A 12086-nucleotide genomic window follows, 5' to 3' on the forward strand; every position below is an offset into this window, starting at 1 on the left:
CTCTCTGTCTTTCTTTCTTTCTGAAAATCGATTTAGGGTTCTAATGAAATCGATTTAGGGATAGTCTTCTCGGTTTAATGGAGTTAGGTCGGGTCGGGTTTTCCTTTGTTTTATGGATTTACATTTTTATAATTACATAATAACCCCATCAACTATTCTTAAAATCAATTAAACCTCGTCGTAATGTTATTAACATATTAAATGAAACGTTATGTGTGTGGCATGTATTATCATTAACGTCGTGTAGTTATTGACATATTCGGATACATCAGATGGTTTTCACCATATTATAGTAAACCTCGTGTAGCTAGGAAACTTTTTTCCTTTGTCATAACTCATAAGAAAGTACTCATCACAAACATCTTTACTGGTAGATACGAGTCTCCTAAAACAAGGCTTTAAACATCAGACGACAAACAAGTCACACAAACAACAACTACTAGCATAAGGTTTTCATGATTACTTCACTTATTACATACCATTGATCACTAGACACTTACTTAACAAGATCATCCAACATCTTGTTTACTTAGATACTCACCACGATCTTGTTTTCACTTGGACAATCGAGGGACGATGAAGTCAACGAGAAGACCCGTCGGCGCAATGGTCTGAGAGTCGTCGCCATGGTGCGCCAGTGTGGTGAACATACGGCTCAAAGACACATTGATGAACGAAGTATTCTTCTTGTAGCAAATCTTCACAGTCCCAACAGCTTCTCCATTGATCTTGTCCACTGCTACCAGGATCACGTCTCTAAGCCCAACGTAGCTTGTTCCACCACCTGACGGGCCATCGTAAACTCCCTGCCACACAATAAGAAACAAGATTAGATGAAAGCTTTAATGAAAATTCTAACTAGCTAGAGAGAGACAGTACATCTTCTCCGACAAGATCGATCTCAGGACTGAAGACATGCAGCTTTGCTCCTACCGGTCCATGCTGCAACAACTTGAAAGCATCCTCCAGTGTCTTAGCCTCAATCACTTCTCCTTTCACGGGAACGCGAGGAATGAGAGAAGCATATGGTGGAACCTTGGACACACATCCCAAGTGTGCCCAATGCTGTCTCCTCGGTATCCCTTCCTTGAAAGCGCACTCGAGGCAGTCCTTGACAGTTATCTTGGCGCGTCGTTGCTGTTGTTTTGCCATTTCTTCCAGCTCGGCCTCGGTCTTGGGAGAAGCAACGTCCACCAAATGCTCAAGACAGTCCGCAATAGTCAACGTGGAGCGTGGTGGACCCTGCTGCACTGGTTCCTTCACGACAAGAGCGTTGTCCACCAAGTACTGAGCTGAGTACTCAGTAAACTCACGGTCCAGCTTGAGGATCACTCGCGCAGTGCTGATCAGATTAGCTGCTACCGTAGCGGCTCTCTCAGCAGAATCTACAAGACAAAGAAACCAAACCATAAATGAGTTCCCAAAATGCATCAATCTATATAGTAAGTATCAGGCAAAACCCAAATAAAAGTTACCATCCTCTTCTTTGGCAGCAGCTGCTCGTTGGCAATCAGGATGACAGCGGGAAGACATCTTCTGCAACAAATAAGAAACTTGCTCACACACTAATGTTCCATAACACATTCTCAAAGTAAAGCGGAACCAAAGACGTTTCTCTTAAGAGAGTAAAAACACTGTTGCTTATTCAAACACAAGGAATATATATAAAGCGACATCAGAGATAGAGAGAGACATCACAACACAAAAACAAACACCTAGCTAGCAAGCGGCAACATAGATTCAAGTTCGTTATTTGCAGAGTATAAAGGCTGTTCCTTTCCATGAGACTCGATTCACAAAGAAGTTATATATAAAGCAACATCAGAGAAAGAGACCAACAGCAAGCGAAGACATGGTTTCAGGTTCGGTTTATGCATAAAGATTGTTACTTTCAGAGAGAAAATCATCAAAAGAGTAGCTTTAGACTAAGACAGAGTAGCATGACAACAAAGAATCACTAAACCGGAAGATGACTTCAGATCTAAGAAACAATAAATAAAACCCTAAAGTGAAGATCAAAGTTCAGCATTGTTGCTTCATAATCAGGTCAGACATTCACAGACACCATCAGAACACAAAGACAACAGCTAACAAGCAAAGCGGAAACATGGTTTCAAGCTCGAAGCTTGCATAAAGATAGCTACTTTCCGAGAAAACAATCGGCAAGGAAGAAGCTTTAGAGTTTAACAGAGCAACATGAGAGCAAAGGAACACTAAACCGAAAGAAAAACTTCAGATCGAAGACAAAAAAAAGAAACCCTAAAAGTAGATCAAAGTTGAGCTTTGTTCAGTAGTTCCACGTAGGGAGAGGCAAAAGTCACAAACAAGCAGTATCCATGGAGAAAACAGAGCAAGAGATACACGAAGAAGACAAAGAGAGAAACAAGTATGAAAGAAAGAGGAGAGAGCTACCTGAGAAGGGGAGAGACGACGGCAAAAGGAGAGAAGAACTAGCAAGTAGCTTGCGTAGAGAGTTCATTTATAGAACGTTCTAAAACCCCTCACTCTCTTCAGGCTAGTGACACAACGACGTCGGATTGGTGTTTTGTTTGGCACGGCGCCGTTTTTACTGCCAATAATTTCCTTTTTTAATTTTCTTTCATGGATGACCAAGTTGTGACGTTAAATGACATCGTCTAGGCGATTTAAGTAGGATTTTACTGTGTTTATAAATACACAAGTATAATTTTGTGATCAAACAATACATACACGGTTTAAATAACAAGTCCCCCATTTTGAAGCTGGTTAGCTGATGGTGATCGAATGAGGATCCCTTTGATGAAGAACATCCTAATTGATCTTAAACTCAGAATTAAGGATCTGTTAGTGCCAGGAACTTCGTCATGGAAGATCATTTTTTAGCCTCAGGACATAGAGATAATCTTAAGGATTAAACCAGTCATTTCATTTGAAGATTACTTCTGCTGGAAGCCTGGAACCATACTCGCTCTGGAGAGTACTATGTTCGTTCTGGTTACTGGTTAGTGGAGAGAGTAGCAAACAAAGAAAATTTTGCAAATGGAAATATCCTCCCCTCAATCAATCAATGGCATTAAAGAGATTGTATATGGTCTCTTGATTCTTCTCCAAAGATCAAAGTCTTTCTATGTAAAGTGGTGAGTGGAGCTTTACCTGCTGGCAGGCAATGAGATTGCTAAAGGAATGAATTTAACATGTAGCACTTCTCGTTTGGATGCTTCTTTTTATTTTTGGACCGGAATGTCCAGTCTCACACTCGTCGGGACATTAAAGGAGCTTCTCTAATAGATCACAGTGTGATTAAAGAGGATCGACTCCAATCATACATTGCAAGAGGACATCCATTATGATTAAAGCACCTTTTTGGCTAGTTTTGTCTCTTGTTTATATGTTAAGATTGTTTTTGATTCTTGTATCTTTTAGTCTGCTCTCTGGCTTATATATCATGCTCTATAATCTCATGTTATTAATGTGATTATCTAGATACATATTACAATCACAGTTCATGCTATCTGGATGGAAAGAAACCGAAGAAGACACAATGAGCTTCCATCCCCAAGTGAGGTCTTGATTAAGAAATTGGACAAGAATATGAGAAACAGATTCACCATTTTGCAAAGAAGAGGAGATAAGGAGTTGGCTGGAGGAATGATGTTTTGGTTTGGCTCTAGATAGTCTTGGGATATTCTTGAGTCAAAAGGAGAATGAGTTCATAGATTGAATAGGGGAGGATAGTTCATAATTTTCAGTTTTGGTCACACATGATGCAGTAAAACAGTCTTTTTTTTTTAATTAAATTTAACATTCAATTAAAAAAAAAAAAGATAATCACAATACTTAATTACTCAATAAACAGAACTATCTCATTTTGTTTGGATCAAATTCATATACATAGACACATATCAGTTGATAAACACATGAATGATGAGGACTTCATTGGCTTTTTAATGTTCATTCATTATTTTCCTTTGGTTACTCTCTCAGCCTTTTCCCGTTTCATCTAGAAAGTAAAAAAAAAAAACAAAGCCCCAAACATTGACACTCTTGGAGACGAAGACTTGCACAATACGGCAACTCCAGTCCATCAGATCATCGTGACCTTCTTCGATGAGGACACGTGGTGGCAGTATCCCTAGTAGTGGCAGCCAGTGGTGTCTTTTTTTGTCTCTCCCACATGTTGAATAGTTTTAAAAAGTCGCCTAGAAGAAATTTTTTTTTTTTTTCTTCAAACGGCTATTCTATTACTCAAAATTGAGGTGGCTTGAGGTGGTCTGGGGAACCATGGATAATGATTGATAGCATTCGGTTTAACAAACATATACTAAATTTGTTAACGACTTCATTACTGATATAGCATAAGGTTTTCATAAGATAACAAACGAGTTACACAACTAGCATAAGGTTTTCATGATACTCTCAACTTATTACATACCATATTGTTCTCTAGATATACTTGCTTATCAAGATCCTAAGATCTTGTTTTTACTTGAACAAGCGAGGCACAATGAAGTCCACAAGCAGATGCGTTGGCTCGACGCTCTGAGACTCGTCGGCATGATGCTGTAGTAACATAATGATACGATTCAAAGCCACTTTCATAAGTGAAGTCCTCTTCTTGTAGCATATCTTCACAGTCGCAACTTCAACACCATTGACCTTATCCACTCCACCTATGATCACGTCTCTAAGTCCCACGTATCGTGTTTCAGCACCTGCCAGGCCTTGGTAAACTCCCTGCCACGCAATAAGAGAAAGCAATTCAACAAGAGTAGATCAATATATTTTATGAGTACATCTTCTCCGACACGATCAATATCCGGACTGAAGACATGGAGTTTTGCACCTACGGGTCCATGCTTTAACAACTTAAGTGCGTCTTCAAGTTTCTTGACCTCGATCACTTCTCCTTTCATGGGAACGCGAGGCATGAGAGAAGCATATGGGGGAACCTTGGACACACATCCCAAGTGTGCCCAATGCTGTCTCCTCGGTATCCCTTCCTTGAAAGCGCACTCGAGGCAGTCCTTGACAGTTATCTTGGAGCGTCGCTGCTGTTGTTTCGCCATTTCTTCCAGATCGGCCTCGGTCTTGGGAGAAGCAACGTCCACCAAATGCTCAAGACAGTCCGCAATAGTAAACGTGGAGCGTGGTGGACCCTGCTGCACTGGTTCCTTCACGACAAGAGCGTTGTCCACCAAGTACTGAGCTGAGTACTCAGTAAACTCACTGTCCCGCTTAAGGATAAGCCTCGCAGAGCTGATCAGATTAGCTGCTACCGTAGCGGCTCTCTCAGCAGAATCTACAAGACAAAGAAACCAAACCATAAATGAGTTCCCAAAATGCATCAATCTATATAGTAATTAGTATCAGGCAAAACCCAAATCAAAGTTACCATCCTCTTCTTTGGCAGCAGCTGCTCGTTGGCAATCAGGATGACAGCGTGAAGACATCTTCTTCAATGACTTAACCCTGTACAAATAATAAAAAAATGTTCCATGACCATCACAATCCACAAATACCATATATAATGAAACATTAGAGAGAGAGAGAGGTCAACATAACATCAGAACGAGACCTAAGGAACAAGCGGAAACATGATAGCAAGGGAACACTAAGCCGAAGGAAATATTCAGATCCAAGAAACCCTAAGCGTAGATCAAAGTTGAGCTTTGTTCACTAGTTGCACGGGGAAGGCAAAGTCACAAACAAGCAGTATCCATGGATAAAACAGAGCAAGATACACGAAGAAGACAAAGAGAGAAACAAGTATGAAAGAAAGAGGAGAGGAGAGAGCTACCTGAGACGGAGAGAGTCGACGGCAAAAGGAGAGAAGAACTCGCAAGTAGCTTGCGTAGAGAGTTTAATTTATAGAACGTTCTAAATTAAGTGTTTATATATATACACAAGTATAGTTTTGTGATGAAACTATACATAGTATAAAATATCTATACTATTAAAGCAAAATCTATAATAGGATTCTGCCCATACTTTTTAGAATTATTTACAATGGTGTATCATTTCTATTTAAAATTTTCATTAATATTTAAAATTGATCAGATTTTCTCTTTTATTTTCTGGACTTAATTGATTAAACTTCCTTTTTATAGTTTAGTCATCAAATACTATATATTCAGTACAAAACGTGGACCATCATATTATTATGCATTAGTAAAATTTGGTTCCATTTTTAAACTTTTGTTTTCATTATTAACTACTATATATTATTTACTTTTAAAAATAATTATTAAAAACAAAACATTAAGCTATAATATTACAAATTCACGTCAAAAAGGCTAAAAAAATAATTTGAAACATCAAAATACAAAATTGGTCAATTAAATACTTCATACTCAAATATTTAATGTAAATATTAACTTAAAATATACATTTATTTAGATAAAAGTTTTTATTTTAAAAACATAATCTTTGTTTTGAAAGCACGGATCAAAAAATCTAGTACACAGATTAAAGAACAAGTCACCCATTTTTAAGCAATAATCTCATTACTTTAAGTCTAGTAATGTAAAATAAACATAAACAATTTGTTCTCCATATTGTTACTTATTTTCTTTCTTTGTTGATTTCTGTATTTTCCTTGTGTTCCTTTTGTGCCAACATCTTGCTTTTGATTAGTTTAATGAGAAAGTGTATCCCAAAAAAATTTGTCACATGGAACTACTAAACGTACACCTTTGCATGTTCTATGGTATCTCCGATTTATTAAATAGTTTTATAAGAAAGTAGAATGCAATTAACGAGGGGTGTTGAATGGAATCATGTGTAACAAACTGATATAAAATCACAAACTTCTTTACTGATAGCATAAGAGTCTCCTAGAACAAGGCTTTAAGCCTTTAAACATCAAACAAGTCACACAAGAACTACTAGCATAAGGTTTTCATGATTACTTCACTTATTACATACCATATTGTTTTCTCTAGATCAATACTTACCACAAGATCATCTTAAGACCTTGTGTTTACTTGAATATGCGAGGGACGACGAAGTCAACGAGAAGACCCGACGGCTCAATGGTCTGAGACTCGTCTCCTTCATCCGCTAGTGTGGTAACCATGCGAGTCAAAGACACTTTGAAGATCGAAGTCCTCTTCTTGTAGCAAATCTGCACATTCATAACATCATCTCCCTCGAACTTCTCCTCTCCACAAAGGATCACGTCTCTTAGTCCCACGTAACGTGATTCACCAACAGCACCTGATGGACCAACGTAAACTCCCTGCCACACAATTAAGAAACAAAGATTAGAATCAAAACTTTAATTATCAACTAATCAGAGAAAGAGAGAGGTACAGGTACCAGGTACTGTACATTTCCAACATGATCAATCTCAGGACTGAACACAAGAAGCTTCGCTGCTATCGGATGACGCTTCATCAACTTAATCGCGTCCTCGAGCTTCTTAACCTCAATCACTTTCCCTTTCATGGGCACACGAGGCATGAAAGAAGCAAACGCAGGAACAGGGGAGACACATCCCAAATGCGCCCAGCTCTCTCTCTTCGGTATCCCTTCCTTGAAAGCGCACTCGAGGCAGTCCTTGACAGTGATCTTGGCGCGTCGCTTCTGTTGCTTCTCCATCTCTTCAAGCTCGGCCTCGGTCTTGGGAGAAGCCATGTTCACCAGATACTCGAGACAGTCCTCGACGGTCAACGTGAAGCTGTGTGGACTCTGCCCCGGTTTCTCCTCGAGGAGAGCGTTGTCCACCAGGAACTGAGCCGAGTACTCGGTCATCTCAGGGTCAAGCTTGAGTGCGTGCCTCGTAGCGCTGATCAGGTTGGCTGCTACCGTGGCAGCTCTCTCAGCTGAATCTACACGACAGAAAACAAACCAAACCAAACATAACTATTGATCACGCAAAAAACCAGATCAAAGTTAGTCATTTGAAGTTACCATGCTCTTCTTTGGAAGCCATTGATCGCTGGCAGTCGGGATGACACTCGTGAGACATCTTCTGCAACTGACTTAATCTCTGCACAAACACGAAACTTGCAGACCAAAAAGATGTTACATTACACATTCTCGAAGTAGAGCGAATCAAGAGAGTGTTAAAGACTGTTGCTTTCAATCAGATTCAAGCACAAGAGACATATAAAGCAACATCAAAGAGAGACTAGCAGATAACACAAAGAAGTTATATAAAGCAACGTCAGGGAGAGAGACGAACAGCAAGCGAAGACATGGTTTCAGGTTCGGTTTATGCATAAAGATTGCAACTTTCAGGGAGAAAAGCATCAAAAGAGCAGCTTTAGACTAAGACAGAGTAGCATGACGACAAAGAATCACTAGACCGGAAGATGACTTCAGATCTAAGAAACAATAAATAAAACCCTAAAGTGTAGATCAAAGTTCAGCATTGTTGCTTCATAATCAGGTCAGACATTCACAGACACCATCAGAAGAACACAAAGACAACAGCTAACTAGCAAAGCGGAAACATGGTTTCAAGCTCGAAGCTTGCATAAAGATAGCTACTTTCCGAGAAAACAATCGGCAAGAAAGAAACTTTAGAGTTTCCTAGAGTAACATGATAGTAAAGGAACACTAAACTGAAAGAAAGATTCAGATCCAAGACAAAAAAAAAAATGAAACCCTAAACGTAGATATCAAAGTTCAGCTTTTGTTCATTAGTTGCACGGGAGAGGCAAAGTTACAAAGCAGAATCAATGGAGAAACGAAAGCAAGATAAGCGAGAACAAACAGAGAGACGGCTATGAAAGAGGGAGGAGAAAGCTACCTGAGAAGGAGAGGAGAGGAGAGTGACACTCGCAAGAAGCTTGCGTAGTGATTTATAGAAAGTTCTAGAAACCTACTCAGACTAACGGTGACGTAAACGGCGTCGGATTGCTACTTAATTTAACGAAGCCGTTTTGTGAATGCCTTTTCCTTCTTTTCTCATTGATCAACGAGAGACTTCCAAGTGGTAAGGTTAAACGACATCGTAGGCAGCCTAAAGCAGGAATCCTTTATATACTAAAGTGCAAGTCGTCTGGCGAATCAAACACTGACACGTGGCAAAAAAATTTAAAAATCAATTAAAATTTTTGCTAAAGCAAAAAAACACAATGCAAACCCACGTATTCCACTTTCTGTTCATGGAAGTTACAACATTCGATTTAATAACTGTTTATGTTTTTTAGTCAAAAAATTGTTTTTTATCAAAGAAAAAAAAACTGTTTATATCTTCTTCATCACAAAAAAGGTATCCATCTGTCTATTTTCTTCACACGTTTCCAATTATGTTTTCAAATCTCTATTATTAAATTGTCTCTGACACATTTGTAACAAGTGCAAACTTCATTTTAACGTCCCTGTTGGTCTCACTGCAAAGTTTCAACAATGAAGATTCCAAATCCTAATAGAAGAACCAGGGAGAATGAGACACCAACCTCATAAGTCAACCACAATCTATGGCAAAGGTAAATGATTTTATTTTCATAATCAAATTCAAATAAATTTAAAATTGTGCAGAAACTAATCGTGCATTTTTCAATGTGCTATAGAAAGCAAACTTGCAAATTCTACCAACATAGTTCTTCGACATGCTCTATTTTCAAAAAAAAAAAAACATGCTCCAATATGCATGGAAAGCAACAGTTATGCGAAAATTACAAAGGGTATGTAAATTAATTTTGTGTCATTGTATTTTTAATTAACGTAAATCAACTAATTTGTATGTTTGGTTTCAGCAACCAATATGAATATTCAAGATCCGGAAAAGAATATAAACGCAGCAGCATTCAAGTTGCAATACTGAGAGACAAAATGCAGTTTATTGCATTTGTAAACAATTTTATATTAAAAGCATCATATCCTTTATATACTAAAGTGCAAGTCGTCTGGCGAATCAAACACTGACACGTGGCAAAAAAATTTAAAAATCAATTAAAATTTTTGCTAAAGCAAAAAAACACAATGCAAACCCACGTATTCCACTTTCTGTTCATGGAAGTTACAACATTCGATTTAATAACTGTTTATGTTTTTTAGTCAAAAAATTGTTTTTTTATCAAAGAAAAAAAAAACTGTTTATATCTTCTTCATCACAAAAAAGGTATCCATCTGTCTATTTTCTTCACACGTTTCCAATTATGTTTTCAAATCTCTATTATTAAATTGTCTCTGACACATTTGTAACAAGTGCAAACTTCATTTTAACGTCCCTGTTGGTCTCACTGCAAAGTTTCAACAATGAAGATTCCAAATCCTAATAGAAGAACCAGGGAGAATGAGACACCAACCTCATAAGTCAACCACAATCTATGGCAAAGGTAAATGATTTTATTTTCATAATCAAATTCAAATAAATTTAAAATTGTGCAGAAACTAATCGTGCATTTTTCAATGTGCTATAGAAAGCAAACTTGCAAATTCTACCAACATAGTTCTTCGACATGCTCTATTTTCAAAAAAAAAAAAACATGCTCCAATATGCATGGAAAGCAACAGTTATGCGAAAATTACAAAGGGTATGTAAATTAATTTTGTGTCATTGTATTTTTAATTAACGTAAATCAACTAATTTGTATGTTTGGTTTCAGCAACCAATATGAATATTCAAGATCCGGAAAAGAATATAAACGCAGCAGCATTCAAGTTGCAATACTGAGAGACAAAATGCAGTTTATTGCATTTGTAAACAATTTTATATTAAAAGCATCATATCATTCCTAATTTTCCTACTCTCCTATCATTTTTGCTTTGATGTGAAACGCAGAAAATATCTTCTCAAGCACTGCAAACACTTTTGCACCTTCTTCAAAAGTTGTATCAAGACAACCCTAAATGATATTTCAACAGTAAGTTAAATAACTTTGGAACATAATTTTTTTTACTTTTAGACAGCTCAATTAGTTCTTTAAGATTCAGCATAAACTCAAATATTATTGTAATAAACAAAAGTGTATAAACCTAATCATAGAAGATGAAAAATATCTAAAGACTAGGTGCTTAATTATTAATATCTTGATTTTCAAACATATATACCTAGCTTCAGAACTTTAATTAACACATGAATATCACAAAGCAGTAGCTCAAATAGTTAGACAAATTATTTGCAGTTCTCAAACATATTTGATACTGAAAATAAAGTAAGAAATCCAATATTAGCTTTTCAGGTAACTCATAAAACTATTAATATATGATATAAACATATTGTAAGTATCATTATGGATTTACTTTTTTTATGAAGTATCATTTATAAAGAATACTAATACATTTTCTTTGATATTTTAGTTTTAAAAATACCAGATTTTCAGTATGGAACCCTGTGTGCTGATATTGTGGAAGCAATATTTTCATGTATATAGAATTTTTGATTAAAATACTCATTTATTTTGATTGAAAATTATGATAAAATAATTTAAAATACAATATATTTGATTCGTGCGTAGCACGAGAATAATACTAGTTATAAATATAACGCAGGTATATGTTTTATTTTATACTTTTTAGAAATTTAGTTTTTATATTTATATACATTTTAATATCTTTTCTAATAAAAACATCTCACATTTTCTGTATTTTTAATTTTTACCACTATTTGAACGTAGTTAAAGATTTGTTTTGTTGCTGTAATTTTGATCTATTATACTGTGTCATGTACATACCAATATAGGATGTATATGAGGGATAACTAATAACAAAATCATCTCTAAATTCCGATCCGCTCTTTTGTATATTTTTTGTTTTACATTTTTTTTAGAAATTTAATTTTCATATCTTTTTTTTTTGTAATCATATTTGTGTATTTTACTGTAATTATATTTGTGTAAAATATTTTTTAAATGATTAGTAAGAAGTTTTGATAATTGTATTGAATTTATGATGTTGCATAAATATACACTTGTGCCATAATTATTTCACACATTAATTTTGTACTTTATTCTTAAATAGTTATTTTTTTAAAAAAGAAAGAAAGTATAGTTACAATTTTGTTTAGTAATCAAATAGATACAATTATATGTTTTTCATTAAATTTTCATGATTTGATTGCATATATAATGATAATAACATTTACACATAATATTACACATAGTAATTTTTCATGCAATTAAAAATGAGTTTTGTAAATTTTGACTCAATGTAAA

General features: G+C 36.1%; 2 protein-coding genes across 6 annotated transcripts; both read right to left on the reverse strand.

Annotated features, from left to right (window-relative positions):
* Positions 1-331: 331 nt before the first annotated feature.
* Positions 332-5856, reverse strand: LOC103834660 (protein HEAT-INDUCED TAS1 TARGET 4). 4 transcript variants are annotated; one of them, XM_018653484.2, is made up of 4 exons: positions 2413-2561; positions 1476-1536; positions 880-1385; positions 332-806 (listed from the first exon to the last, which is right to left on the reverse strand). In XM_018653484.2, exons 2-4 carry the CDS (start codon positions 1531-1533, stop codon positions 555-557), a joined length of 816 nt encoding a protein of 271 aa, XP_018509000.2. In that variant the 5' UTR covers positions 1534-1536; positions 2413-2561; the 3' UTR covers positions 332-554. The 4 variants fall into 4 exon arrangements, with proteins under 4 accessions (XP_018509000.2, XP_033132662.1, XP_033132663.1 ...); XM_033276772.1 differs by lacking the exons at positions 332-806; positions 880-1385; positions 1476-1536; positions 2413-2561 and adding exons at positions 4299-4713; positions 4827-5278; positions 5372-5448; positions 5777-5856; XM_009110725.3 differs by lacking the exons at positions 332-806; positions 880-1385; positions 1476-1536; positions 2413-2561 and adding exons at positions 4299-4713; positions 4773-5278; positions 5372-5448; positions 5777-5856.
* An 887-nt stretch (positions 5857-6743) lies between these two features.
* On the reverse strand, positions 6744-8918 carry LOC103834661 (protein HEAT-INDUCED TAS1 TARGET 4). 2 transcript variants are annotated; one of them, XM_009110728.3, is made up of 4 exons: positions 8735-8918; positions 7891-7985; positions 7297-7808; positions 6744-7216 (listed from the first exon to the last, which is right to left on the reverse strand). In XM_009110728.3, exons 2-4 carry the CDS (start codon positions 7946-7948, stop codon positions 6959-6961), a joined length of 828 nt encoding a protein of 275 aa, XP_009108976.2. In that variant the 5' UTR covers positions 7949-7985; positions 8735-8918; the 3' UTR covers positions 6744-6958. The 2 variants fall into 2 exon arrangements, with proteins under 2 accessions (XP_009108976.2, XP_033132661.1); XM_033276770.1 differs by having other exon boundaries at positions 7309-7808; positions 8735-8915.
* Positions 8919-12086: the final 3168 nt, after the last annotated feature.

The sequence above is a fragment of the Brassica rapa genome, chromosome A08 (genome assembly GCF_000309985.2).
Source record: "Brassica rapa cultivar Chiifu-401-42 chromosome A08, CAAS_Brap_v3.01, whole genome shotgun sequence".
Lineage (NCBI taxonomy): Eukaryota > Viridiplantae > Streptophyta > Magnoliopsida > Brassicales > Brassicaceae > Brassica > Brassica rapa.

Excerpts from the sequence above, each read along its gene's own strand:
- LOC103834660 (XM_033276771.1), bottom strand. The coding sequence starts at position 5,429 with ATGTCTTCACGCTGTCATCCTGATTGCCAACGAGCAGCTGCTGCCAAA. Across the intron at positions 1,386-5,371 it reads TGCTGCCAAAGAAGAGGATG|ATTCTGCTGAGAGAGCCGCT; the intron begins GTAACTTTGATT and ends TTTGTCTTGTAG. Across the intron at positions 807-879 it reads TCGATCTTGTCGGAGAAGAT|GGAGTTTACGATGGCCCGTC; the intron begins GTACTGTCTCTC and ends ATTGTGTGGCAG.
- LOC103834661 (XM_009110728.3), bottom strand. The coding sequence starts at position 7,948 with ATGTCTCACGAGTGTCATCCCGACTGCCAGCGATCAATGGCTTCCAAA. Across the intron at positions 7,809-7,890 it reads GGCTTCCAAAGAAGAGCATG|ATTCAGCTGAGAGAGCTGCC; the intron begins GTAACTTCAAAT and ends TCTGTCGTGTAG. Across the intron at positions 7,217-7,296 it reads TTGGAAATGTACAGTACCTG|GGAGTTTACGTTGGTCCATC; the intron begins GTACCTGTACCT and ends ATTGTGTGGCAG.